A 13,420-nucleotide genomic window follows, 5' to 3' on the forward strand; every position below is an offset into this window, starting at 1 on the left:
TATCTCGTTTCTAGCGAGTGCCTCGTTTTGAGCGAAAATCACACAATTGTAGAAAAGAAATCGGTCCCCGCGAACTTAATTCAGTTGGTAAGGACATTACATAATTTATATAAGGGTCGGGATTCGAACCCCAAACACCTCATTTATCCATATTTAATTGTGTGAGATCAAGCCAATAGACTAAAAATAATTGACTCACATGTAAAAACTTTGGTTCCACTTCCATTATCAACTTGAAGATTTTTTTGATGTTTGATCTATAAATAATTTTGTTGACGATTTAAACTTTGAGTCATGTTTGTATCATGGTGAGTTTATGAAGTTTAACTAATATTTGATTAATAAATGTATTTGTCTTATTTTAACATTTTAGTCTCTACAGAAATTATAAAGAAAGCATTTTTAACAATAAAAATTATCAATAGTCAAATAAAATGGACGATAGTTTAATACAAATAGCTTATTTGTTTACATTGAGAAAAAATTGTTAGTCTATTTTTATAGAGATTAAGCATATTTAACCCTTAAATTTAATATATAACGTTTCAAAAATTTTAATTTTTCTTTACCTCAAAAAAATTCTTTGTATTTAGCCCCTTCGTAAAAATGATTCTAGCTTCGCCGCTGAGTTAGACTCTATTGATTCACCATAGTTAAAACATGTCTCAAAGTTGGTCACACGAGTTGAACTCACGATCATGTGCGGTATAGGTCATCTTCTTGTTATAGAAATCCATTTTTATTGACACAATTTTTTTACAAAGGAATAATAATGTTACTATATTTAATTTTAAAGGGGGAAAATAGAGACAAAAAGAAGAGAACGTGCTTTTTTTTTTTGAAAGAAGAGATCGTGTTTGTGATTTATCCAGCAGCTTATTGAATTTTGGGTCAAGGTTCTTTCGTGTTTCGTCCAGCGCGCGATTGGAAGGTTTGTGACAACACGCATTCACCACCGTCGCATGTATTCCACGTGTGTATATTCAAAACCAAATTTTTTTAATTTATTTTTAAGGAACCAACATTAAAACTTTTTTTTAGGACCAAAAATTAAAATGGCGAATAGATTGACCGCCAACACGATACAAAATCTAAGTGCCACCAACTATCTAATAACATCAGCCGCATTGAAGCTCTTTTGAGCATAAACAGTACTAGAGCGGAGGAAGACATGACATCTTGAAGCTTGCATATCTCAACAGACCTGTAATACCAGAGAGTCGAAGAGGTCATACCACCAAACACAACAAGTTTCAAGCATATGCGTAAAAACATAGATCGAGGGATGAGTTCAATACGTTAGTAACCAAAGAGACCCTTTCGGGTTAATAGAACCAAACCCTTTCGGATTTATGAAACCAAACCACCGCAAAATGGCCAGATCTGTTGTCAATTTGTCACCCAATCTCTAATCAAGAAATGAAACACAAAAACAATACGAGAAAACACGAGCATAAACAAAAACCACAAAATAGCAAGTGTTAACGAACATCCATCGACCCCGAAACAACCGCAAATCTCCGACGCAAACCAACATAATCCACCAACCAAAACCAGATCGGAGTGAAGAAAAGTACTCACAAAGCGATCCTTTAACCAAGAAGAGGATTGGGTCTGAAACTGAAAGAATAACGTCGAGAAACACTATAAATTCAATTTCAGACCTCGTGAAGGATTTCAATATATTAAAAAATTTGTTACAAAGCAAGTCTCACCCCAAGGCTCCTAATGATCTTCCTAACAATTACATGATAGCACCCCTTATATCTTTACAACAAGAATCTTCACTAAACTCTACGATGAAATTCTCACAAACAAACAAGATAGCACTCTACTATCTTTAACAAGAATTTCCACTAAACACTGATGAAAATCTTATATTACTAGCAATGGTTGTAATTTTGCTTCATCTTTTTATTACCGACTTTAATTGATGTCTTATGACCCGCATGATCACATATTTTTTGCAATTTGTTCATTTATTGAAGTTGGCATGGCATACGAGGTTCGCTGCTTAAGAGTCTTAGATCTTTGTAAGTGCAACCTCCTCGTCAGGCTCCTTCTCTCAGTGGTGTTCATTCTTGTAAAGTCTTGTTTAGGCTTATTGTTAAAGACTGAGTTGAACCAACATTTTGGTATATCTTGTAATGTTTATCAAGTATATATGAACTGCAGTTTCTCTAGTTATTTCATGGATGATAAAATTGCATCTTTACTTTATTTGATGAAACCATGAGTTTCTTTTGTTCTGACCCTAATGTTTATCGTGCTCGGTGTCATTCATTGTTTTTTAATGGGCAAAACCATGAAGTCTAAAATCAACTCTTTAAAATGTTTAGAAATAGCCCATGTAAAGGATTAAAATTTGAAGAATCTAAAATTACATGATGAAATATGTGTTGTTATTTTGGAGAATGCTAATACTGCCCCAAAAAGCATTGGTTAAACAAACAAAATAAGTAAGTTTTAGTGTAAAATAAGGTGTAATTATTACTTGATTGAAAGCAACAACTTATATTTTTGAGATAAAATTTCTATTTATGAAATTTTTAACCATTGCCTCTAAGATAGTGCTAACGAGACCTTTTTATTTTTACAAAGGCTATTTTTCTTATTAAGGGGAAAAGTAAGAAAAAGATAAGAAAAAAATACTAATTAATTCGCCGCCTTAATGCCCCAGAGATATCTACAAGTAAAATGATATCTAATTGAGGAGGATGAGTTGTCCATATTTTCAAAGAGTCGACGTTGGTAGCACCAAACTTGGCAAACCAACTAGCACATTCATTGCCTTCTCTCAAGGTATGAGTAAAGGAAACCACCCAATGAAGAGAAACGACCTTTCTAATTAAAGTGAGTAAAGTTGCATGTGGATGAAAATCATTCTGTGTAGTATATGCAATCAAATCCAAAGTTGTATGGGAATCAGATTCCAAGATGATAGACAGATCCCAAGTCATTTGAAGACCTCTTGTTTACACTGATTTTTGGTAAACAACCGCTGGTTTAAAAATAGTTACTTGCAAGATCAACTAGTAAATCTCAAGGACATATTGTGCTTCGTTGTTTCCAAGAAAGTTATTATTGTTCTTAAAGAACCAAATAAACAGAAGTAAATAAAGCAATCGAATTCAACCCAGTTGAACTCAATCGAAATTTGTTGAGTAAAAGTAAAATGAATTGCTCACAAGTAACAAGTAAAATGTAAAGACATTTAAGAGAATAAGATTAAATTGCATTGATTGAATGTAAATTGGTACACAGATTCATACATTTCAACTTGTGACTCCTTTCTCGCTTCCATACGGATAATTTGAGTGTAAGTTTTGTGTATGATTGGATTGTGACCACTTTTCCATTGGGAAAAACTACTATTTATACAAATAGAAATAACTACCTAGATTCGAATTTAAACCTATAACTGTAGTAAACTAACAATACGTATCCATTCGATTTGAATTTCGAATGTGTCTTATAAATATCCGTTGCTTGACCTTATCCGAAACAAAACTGCCCTTTGATAACTTTCGCTTGTCGAACCGAAACATGTGCTTCGAGCAACTCCAACAAGTCCAACTTCGATAAAGATAAGAGTACAATCTTTATTTCTTCAATTACAAGGTCAACTTAGTTTGACTGTATTTATTGATGGCCCTTTTTAAAAATATAGGCTAACACCTCTCCATATAGCTGAAAGTTCAGACAATAAATTAGAAGTTTTTCCACAAGATCCGGAAAAACCATGAATCCAGATACCGCTATCGTTCCTCAAAAGACATCCAAAACCTGCATGGCTTGGATTGCTAAAAGAAGAGTAGTCCATATTTACTTTAATATATAACCTTATGGGGGAGGATACCAACGAACACGACGCACCATGTGATGCTTATTAGTAGGACCAATAGCAACAACAATGGAGGAATGATAAGAGAATATACTATTGACTAAAGCCAATGATCTTTTTTCACATTATGAAAAATCTATTTGTTTCTATTATGCAGATCTCAAAACAAGTTACTATGAACATAATGCCTGTCTCAATAGTAGAATGGTGTTTAAACCACTTTTGACAATTTTGCACGTAAAAAATCATTAGGATAAGTGGAACAAAAATACCTCCAAATAGACATTGCGCTGGGACAATCGCGAAGAGTATGCATATCACTTTCTACAGCCACACCACACCTTTGACAAGCTGTGTTAGTGGTAAGATGGTGTAAGCCTCTAAAGGCATTGGTAGGAAGACTACCATGCATCACTAACCAACAAAAATGTTTGAGGTTTTCAGCAATTGGTAACCTCCAAATCCAACCCCAAGAAGTAGCGAGTGTAACAAATTGAGATGAGTTATGATCCAACCACCTATATTCATGACTAGTCGAATATATACCATTAGGTGAACCACTCAAAATGAGCCTATCATCGGTGTCATGATCAATGATAATGCTACGAATACAATTTTGGTAGAAGGAAGAGAGATTGATATAGAGTCTGTTAAAGTTCCAATCTCTATTCTCCCACAAATTACAGTGACGATGATTAGTGTCACTAATGTGAACATAAGGTACAACATTATAGAGATAGATATTATTGATCCATTTATCATGCCAACTGCAAATTACAAGTATTATTTAAATTATGAACCAAACTTTATTTTGGCGTGAGAGAGAATGATGTATTTTTTTTTATTGAAAGAAAGATAAAGATCTCCGTGAGCATAACTCAGTTGGCAGGGACTTGCATTGTTATATGTAGGGATCGGGGTTCGAACCTCGGACATTCCACTTATTCACTTTGAAAAAGGTGAATACTAACCACTAGGCTATCTGACAAAAAAAAGATAAGGATTAAATATTATTAATGCAATAATTCACAATGCAAACAAAAAGGTAGATCAAATCCTTATGACTTTTCTCTATAATAAAAATTCGGTATGATTGACCTTGTTTTTCTTAAAAAAATGAGTAATAGTATTTGTATAACTATTTGAGGACATTTTTCTTAAAATAAATGAGTAATAGTATTTGTATAACTATTTGATGACAACTTTATTTTTCTTTCTTCTTATTGATAAAAAACAATGGAGAGATAAAAAGGAAGAGAGATGATAAGAACATCACTTAGAGAAAATTGTCAAAATATTATCACAAAATAATTGTACAAGTATCATTTCTTAAACAAATATAGGTGTGTTGGACTCCAAGAACTTATTAGATTTAGAATAATGAAAAGTCTCATGATCGCTTATAAAAATATGGATCTTGTTAACGAGTGCTCCTTAGGCACTCTTTAAGTTTTTTAAATCTTTATATAATATAAAAGAATACTTCTATGAGCCAAAGTACACATGGCATTACATTTTTCTTCTAGCATTTATTACTTCTCTAATATAATTCTACAATGTTTTTATACACATATTCAAATTTCAATCTCAATTCAAAATAAATGAAAATGATATACACCTTTACTTATCTTTTATGGAACTTTAATTTCACGTTGTATATATGGAACTTTTATTTTGACCATATATATGTAAAACGTATGTCGAACTAATTTAAATGATAAGCATCTTATTTTAACTTATAATGTAATTTATAATCTCTTAATATGAATTTAAACATATTTAGCATATTTTACTCAAGAGAATTATACGGTTCAATGTTTGGCCGATAATCCATCCCTCCCTAACTAATTATAAGCCCTATTTGAATAATTTTCGTGTCCTTAAATATAAGCTCATTTGCAATTTACTAGGTGCATTTTTTTCTACTATCAAATATACTCCTTATTAATGTTATTTTTTCTAGAGAATACTATTTCAATAACTTTAAATCCGTCATTGATCACAATTAATTTATATTGATTTTTAATATCACTATTACACATATATACAATGGTTTCTAAACGCTCTTCTACCATTGTACTCTTTGTGATGTATTTTTCAAGACCATCCTATATGATTGGTGCAAAAAAAAAATGGTGAATTTATGATTGGGGCAAATTGGTTCTACTCTATACGGTTCAATGTAATAGATTTATGAGTTTCCATATTCTAATCATTCCCAAATAATGTAGAATTTCTCTTTAATTTTTGTTATGGTTAGTGAGTAAATTTTTTACTTTCCACAAATTGAATTATTTAGATTGCATAAGATATTAATCGATACACATATGCATTACATAATATTTGTATTTGATTGCGTACATTTTCTTAATAATATTTTATTTACAAAAGTTATTACCTTATTTACTACCAAATTTCTGAAATAATCTGCACACAGTATATTTTTTCCCTTACATACATACATCATAAAAATAAAAATAAAATCATACGAGTGGTTTTTTTTTTAAAAAAAAGGTTAAAAAATATGCTATTTTTTTCCGTACAAAACAATGCTAATTTCTTCGGTTTAAAATTAAAATAAACCAAAAATACGAAGTGCAAATTAATTGATATAATTCAAAAGAGAAAGTGCAAGTTAATAGCATTTATGTACCATAAAACCATTTCATTTTTTTTAGTCAACTATTACGTTTTAAATTAAGTTGTTTGGTGTGCAAATGAGAAGAATATGCTTGATGAAAAACAATATGCCTAAAAGATGATTTACTTCATAAGGATGCATTCATAAATTAAAATACTCTGTAAAAAGTAATATTTTAATATAAAAACATTAATTGATTTTGTAAAAAAAAAAAACATTAATTGACTAATTGCAAATTTTTAAGTGTCCATATGTACTATTTCATGTTTACTTCAAACCAAATCTAAAATACAACCATGTTATATAATTTATAAACATCATTATTGCAATTAATTTTAATCAAGATCAATGCGAAACAACATGACACTGATTATCCTCTAAAAAAAATGACACTGATTAATCACAAAATTCGACGACGGTGTAACAACACTTTCCATACATGGGTAACGTGGTAAAAAAGAAACGTTTTAAGGGTAAAAGGTTAATAACAAATCAATGATAAGTTCATTCGTTGGTTTTTGTGAGTAGTAATAGTTTCTAATTAACCGTAGATAAAACATCAATAACAAATCAACCTGGCTTGATTTGTTTTAAATAAAAAAAATTATGTTCTAAACACATAGACAAAAAATCGATAAAAATTAAAAGTTTAAGAATAGTTAAAAATAATGGTTTTAGCACAAATTAATTTTTTTTATTTGGACAAAAAAGGAAAGTTGTTAATTTTATAGGGATGAAAAACATATTCAACTCTACTTTTAAATCCAATGTTTACGGTATAATATAGATTCATCAATAAAAAAAAATATAATATAGATTAATTGAAAAATAAACATTCATAAGTACACTATAAAAAACGAATAAACACAATATAACCAACAAATAGTTAATAATTGGCTTAATTGCATGTTTGATCCCTTATGTTTATTTTAGTTTTTAAGTTGGTCTCTTATGTTTTAAAAGTTTCAAGTTGGTCCAAAACGTTACTCACGTTGAGATAAGTTAGTCCCTTCCGCGACATGATATTGAGTTTAAAAAAACAAAAAATATTAAAAAAAATGTTTTAAAATTGATTTTCTATATAAGTTAAGTTCCATCACCGCTATTGTCAACCTGAATCTTTAAATGTTAAGTGATGGAAGGGACTAACTTACTCCAAAGTGAGACCAACCTGAAACTTTTAAAACGTAAGAGACCAAATAGAAACTTTTAAAACATAAGGGACAAACATGAAAACTAAGATAAACATAAGGGTCAAACATGCAATTAAGCCTTAATAATTAATGTATAACTAAGTAGAAAAATAAATTAATAGTGGAAGCTTGCCAACTATTATTTAGTTAAAGGGAAATGCTAACCAATGCCCCCGGGGCACTGGTTAAGAATATGAAAAAGGAAATTATATAGCAGTTAATGCATTGAAATTGTGTAATTAATTGATAATAATGTCAAAAGCAGCATCCTTTTGAGGTAATAATTCCGTTTTATGATAAGCTTAACCGCTGCACCCAGGGCACTGGTTAGCAGGACCCTTAGTTAAAGTACATGGTGGTCATCCAAATAGTTGACACTACCAGGATAATATTAAAGTTTACAGTAATATGTTTTCGTTCACCTTGATATAGTGGTGGATCGTTTTCTTCAAAAAAAGAAAAAAAGATAGAGGTGGACTGTCACCACTCATTCTTATTGGTGAAAACTATAATTGCAATGGTAGTCTGATGTTAGGTTCTGATTATGCACCAACAATTGAGTTTAAGAGTCAAATGAACATTTTAAATACAATATTTCTTTATACAATGCGAATGTTGACGATCAAGATCTTAATTTGTCTTTGGTTGAGAGCTTAAAAAATACATTGATGAGCATAATGTACTCGCAAAAATGATTTTCTATGTTATAGATCACGTCGAACAAGAAGACCAGACCAATTTGTATTTTAGATTATTATCAATCTTTCAAAGGGTGCTAGAATGCATAATTTACTTATGTTATGTGTGATGATGTTGCAAAACTAATAATCAACGATGGTAATGCAGTTGAAAAAGGTCGAGACATTAATATTGAAAGTGTGTGTGTAGAGTTCAAACAAATATATGAGACATATACTTTATTTGTGCCACTTCAATATCCAATGTTGTTTCCTTTATGGTTAAGATGAATATTATGTAGATATAAAAATTAGATTGGAGGACCACAAGAATGTTGAACATAAAGGAAAAGGGTTTCAATGAGGGGGTTTATTTCGTATTGGATTGAAGAGAGACATGTTGAGTATGGTAACACCACATTCAACCAAGAGCAACCACATAAATGAGGATAACACTAGACATGACAACAAAACTCATATTCGCGGTTACCCGTCCAAATCAACCCCGATTTGACGAGTTTTCTCCTTTTTGACTGGGTTTGGCTATGAGTTTGTGTTTTCCCCGACTTCAAAACATGGGTATAACATAGATATAGGTACTCACCCCGAACCCATACCCAAACCCATCCCATTGTAGAAAATTACTTTATCATCCATTGATATTTGACATTTTATAAAATTTGCAATTGATATTTAAAGAAGCAACCAACTAATTCACTCAATGAAATGTTAAAATAAGCATATTATTGGATAATGCATTACAACATTTTCCTCGAGGTTAAAAAAACTTATTTTTTATTGAAAAATAATAATTCATTATGGGGACAGAGATGAGGCGGGGATACCAAACCCGTTGGGGACGGGGATGTGATTCAATTCCTCATCCCTGTTGGGTATGGGTAAGGTAATGAGTAAGTATATGAGAGTCAGGGATAGGGATGGGGAAAGTAAAACCCGTCCCCACCCCGCCCCAATGCCATGCCTAGATAACTCTATATCTTCACCCAAAGGCTTAAGACTTTAAGTATATGAGCCACCTCACTTATATGTTTCTCAACATTTACTCTTGCATTTAATGTCGAATTTTAACTCACACTGGACACATTAACATATATACATTAAGTATGAGACTCTTTGTGTTAATGGTCCACCGTCAAGAACCACTTCTGCTCCCCTCCAATGTTGAACCGAGATATCATACCACTTTAAGTCCTTCTTAGGTAGTCAACATTAATGCAAATCGATACATTGCAAAAAGAGCAACCACATGTGAGAATGATAATGCGTCTTCTTTCAAAATATTTAGGCTTAATTATATGCGTTCATTTACTTATTTGTTGTACAACCTCTGCTCATTTATCCAATGTTGGACTTTAACTAACAATTGATACATCACAATATTCTCTCCCCGAAGTATGTGAAATTTTAGCCCGTGCTTGGCACGGGTGTCCATACTAGTTAAGTAATATTTTTTTAAAAATGTCAAAATGTTCAATTTTCTATGTACTTTATTACACAAACTTTCATAAAAAGTTACCATATAATTTACTTATCATAAAAATATTTACTTATCATCTATCAAAGAAGTCTTCTTATGAATAAGGAGAGCTAAATCCACGCCAATGAATTCTCTATCCCTTGACCCATATGAGTGACTTGTAGCAGAAAAAGAATCCCAGTCAAATAACAAAAGTTTTTTTTTTTAAGAATTAACAAAAGTTAAAAAATTAAAATAGTTATCATTCGAGAAAAAATTTAGAATACTTCGTCGAAGGAGGCAAAAGATATCGACGTCAATCACCGTCACTTGAAGGCGGACTGCAAACACGTGAATGTCATGAAGCTTAAGATAGATATAAAACTTGTTTGAGACTTTATTGGGAAATTAATTAGTTGAACATAATTTATTAATTAAATGAGTAGAACTTGATTTAAAAGTTGAATTTGGTAAACAAACTAGTGTATGTCCCTTGTCTTTTTTGAAAAACAATTTCATTAACGAAAGTCTGGCAATAAATCAAATGCCAAGACTGCAGAAATACAAGGCGGAGTTTCTTCGATCCATATGCAATCTAAACTCTTAAGAGCATATTTAGCTAAATAATGAGCAACTTGATTGGCTTCACGCCTAATATGCAAAAAATTTAAACTACGAAAACTACCATTAAAGCTAATACAATCTCGAATAATAGAACATAGTTGGAAGATTGTTGGTGAGCATTCAATGCTAAAATCACATTAGAAGCATCTGATTCTGCTATAAGATTTAGAAAGGACATGTCTTTTGCAAATTCCAAACCTTTCCGCATAGCTAAGGCTTCTGCAACCTCTGAATCTGGTAATGAAGATACTTGCCAAGAACTAGCACCAACCACAACACCTTCATAATCTCTCACAACAACACCAATACCCCACTTATCACCCTCTACCGGACCCGCTGCGTCAACATTAAGCTTATAGAAACCACTAAAATGAGGTGTCCAATGAACATCAGATATTGGCAAAATTGGACCTTCACTTAGTGTCTCAACCAACACCTTACTAGCACTCTTAAAATTCACAATAGATCTTTGTGCATTTTTAATAGTGGCAGCCACATCAACATCAGTCCCCTCAAAACATTTCTTATTTCTAGCACACCATATCTCATAACACAAGGCCAGAACATGGACTATAATATCCTCAACGACATCAATAATATTTTCCTCTAACCACTTATGAAAAGGAACATACCTGGAATCATGCGAATTAAATACCACACCTAAAGAGGAAGCAAACCATATATGCTTTGACCAATGACACTCCATAAAGAGGTGTGAAATTGTCTCATTATGTTCCCTACAAAGAACACACAATGGATTGCTACTTATTCTTCTTTTAAACAGATCATTTTTTACTGGTAGTTTTTCATGTAGAATCCTCCAAGAAAAGTGGATGTGTTTTGGAATACTTTTTATTTTCCATAATTTTTTCCACACTTGGTGATTATTGTCCTGCATTGAGCTATGTGAGTCATTTGCTTCACGCCTTGCCTTTAAGAAATGGTATGAACTCTTCACAGAAAAAGTAGCTGACCGTGAAGCACCCCACACAAATTCATCTTGCAATTGAGAGAAAGAAATTGGCAATTGAAGAATTTGTTGAGCCTCAAAAGGGAGAAAAAAATTCATTAATTAACGGAGCATTCCAACATCGAATATCATGGTGAATGAGATCTGAAACAAAACTAATATCACAATTAGGGGGTTTAAGGGACCAAATCTTGTATCCATTTTGATAAGGAAACCAATTATCCTCCCATACATTAATTAGACGACCGTCTCCTACTCTCCAAATACCAGCTTTCTCAATAACATCCACTCGTGCTTGCAAAATACTTCTCCATGTATAACTTGGGCAGTAACCAGTTGAAGCTTTCAAGAAATTGCTTCTAGGAAAATACCTTGCTTTCAAACATTGTGAGATCAATAAGTCGTCGTTGTGCATAATACGCCACCCTTGTTTAGACAACATTGCAAGGTTAAACTCATGGAATGTTCGAAAGCCTATTCCACCTTTCTTTTTTTACTTACATAATGTCTCCCATTTAATCCAATGGATTTTACGTTCACCTTGCTTACTACCCCACCAGAACTTACTAATCATACTTTCAATATGCTCACATAAACCCATCGGAAGTAGAAAACAACTCATCACATACGTAGGAATAGCTTGAACCACTGATTTGATCAAAACTTCTCTCCCAGCAGTTGATAGAAATTTTTCTTTCCAACCTTTCAGCTTCTTCCACACCCTATCTTGGACAAAATTGAAAACCTGTTTCTTAGACCTACCAACAAAAGCAGGCAGCCCCAGATACTCTGAATGACACTCAACAACCTTAATTTGCATCCAACCTTGGAACAAAATTTTTCGATCATCAGGTACATTTCGGCTAAAAGAGATTTCAGATTTGTCCAAATTAATAAGTTGACCAATAGCAGATTGGTAAGTATTAAGAATTTCTTGAATGGTCTGAGAATCTTGAAAAGAATCCCTACAGAAAATGAGGCTATCATTTGCAAAAAAATAAATGATTAATTTTTGGAGCTCCTCTAGCTATTTGAATTCAATGAAGGCCCTTTTCTACTTGTGCCTTATTTAGAAGCCCAGAAAAAACCTCAGCACATAAGATAAATAGGTAAGGAGATAAAGGGTCCCCTTGACGGAGACCTCGTTGAGGATAAAACTTCTGACAAGGACTTCCATTCAACAACACGGAGAAAGAAACTGTGGAAATACAAATGAAAATCAAGTTCTGCCATTTTTGAGAAAAACCCATAGACTGAAGCACCTCAATCAAAAATTTCCACTCGATACGATCATATGCTTTTGAGATATCTAGCTTTAACGCCACACACCCCTTCTTGCCTTTTCTTTTTTTCCTCATATAATGGAAAGATTCAAAAGCTAGTAAGGCATTATCAGCAATTAAACGTCCCGGCACAAAAGCACTTTGGAATTTTCCAACGAAATCCAGAAGAATCAATTTCAACCTATTTGCAATTGTTTTCGTAATTATTTTAAAAATGACATTGCAAAGAGAAATAGGTCAAAAATCACCTGGCACCTTCAGCTTCTTCTTTTTTGGAATAAGACAAATATATGTATAATTAATGTTGCTCGGGTTTCCACCACCATTGAGAATCTTCAAAGCAAAAGAAGTCACATCTTTGCCAACTATACTCCAAAATTGTTGATAAAATAAAGCAGACATTCCGTCCGGCCCCGGGACCGCATGAGGCTTTAAATTTTTAGCGGCTAGGAAAACCTCATTTTCTGTGAACTCAGCTTCCAATATGTTACGCATAGCATCCGACAATCTATCTTTGACCACTTGCACAGCTTCAATAATTCTTTCTGGGTGACTTGTAGAGTGTATGTCCCTTGTCATTGACAAGCAGGAGGTAATTATTTTGTTAACAATTTTTTATTTTATTTTACAAAGCAACAAAATATTATTTATTAATCATTTCAAAATAATGTATGATGAATTCCGTTTTGAATTATAGGATGGAAGTTGGAA

General features: G+C 32.4%; 1 protein-coding gene across 1 annotated transcript; it reads right to left on the reverse strand.

Moving 5' to 3' along the window:
• Window positions 1-10,499: 10,499 nt before the first annotated feature.
• LOC146930212 (uncharacterized) lies at window positions 10,500-13,288 on the reverse strand. The gene is made up of 5 exons (XM_085707512.1): window positions 12,958-13,288; window positions 12,485-12,624; window positions 11,967-12,369; window positions 11,642-11,852; window positions 10,500-11,088 (listed from the first exon to the last, which is right to left on the reverse strand). Exons 1-5 carry the CDS (start codon window positions 13,286-13,288, stop codon window positions 10,500-10,502), a joined length of 1,674 nt encoding a protein of 557 aa, XP_085563638.1.
• Window positions 13,289-13,420: the final 132 nt, after the last annotated feature.

Source organism: Medicago sativa, chromosome 4 (assembly GCF_051527215.1).
Source record: "Medicago sativa cultivar Bolivia chromosome 4, Bolivia_mono, whole genome shotgun sequence".
Lineage (NCBI taxonomy): Eukaryota > Viridiplantae > Streptophyta > Magnoliopsida > Fabales > Fabaceae > Medicago > Medicago sativa.

Bases quoted from the DNA above. Each gene is read 5' to 3' on its own strand.
- LOC146930212 (XM_085707512.1), bottom strand. From the start codon at position 13,288: ATGACAAGGGACATACACTCTACAAGTCACCCAGAAAGAATTATTGAA. The intron at 11,853-11,966 runs GTGAACGTAAAA...TGTCTAAACAAG, and splicing joins CTGGTGGGGTAGTAAGCAAG to GGTGGCGTATTATGCACAAC. The intron at 11,089-11,641 runs GTTTCCTTATCA...GCATGATTCCAG, and splicing joins AATGTATGGGAGGATAATTG to GTATGTTCCTTTTCATAAGT.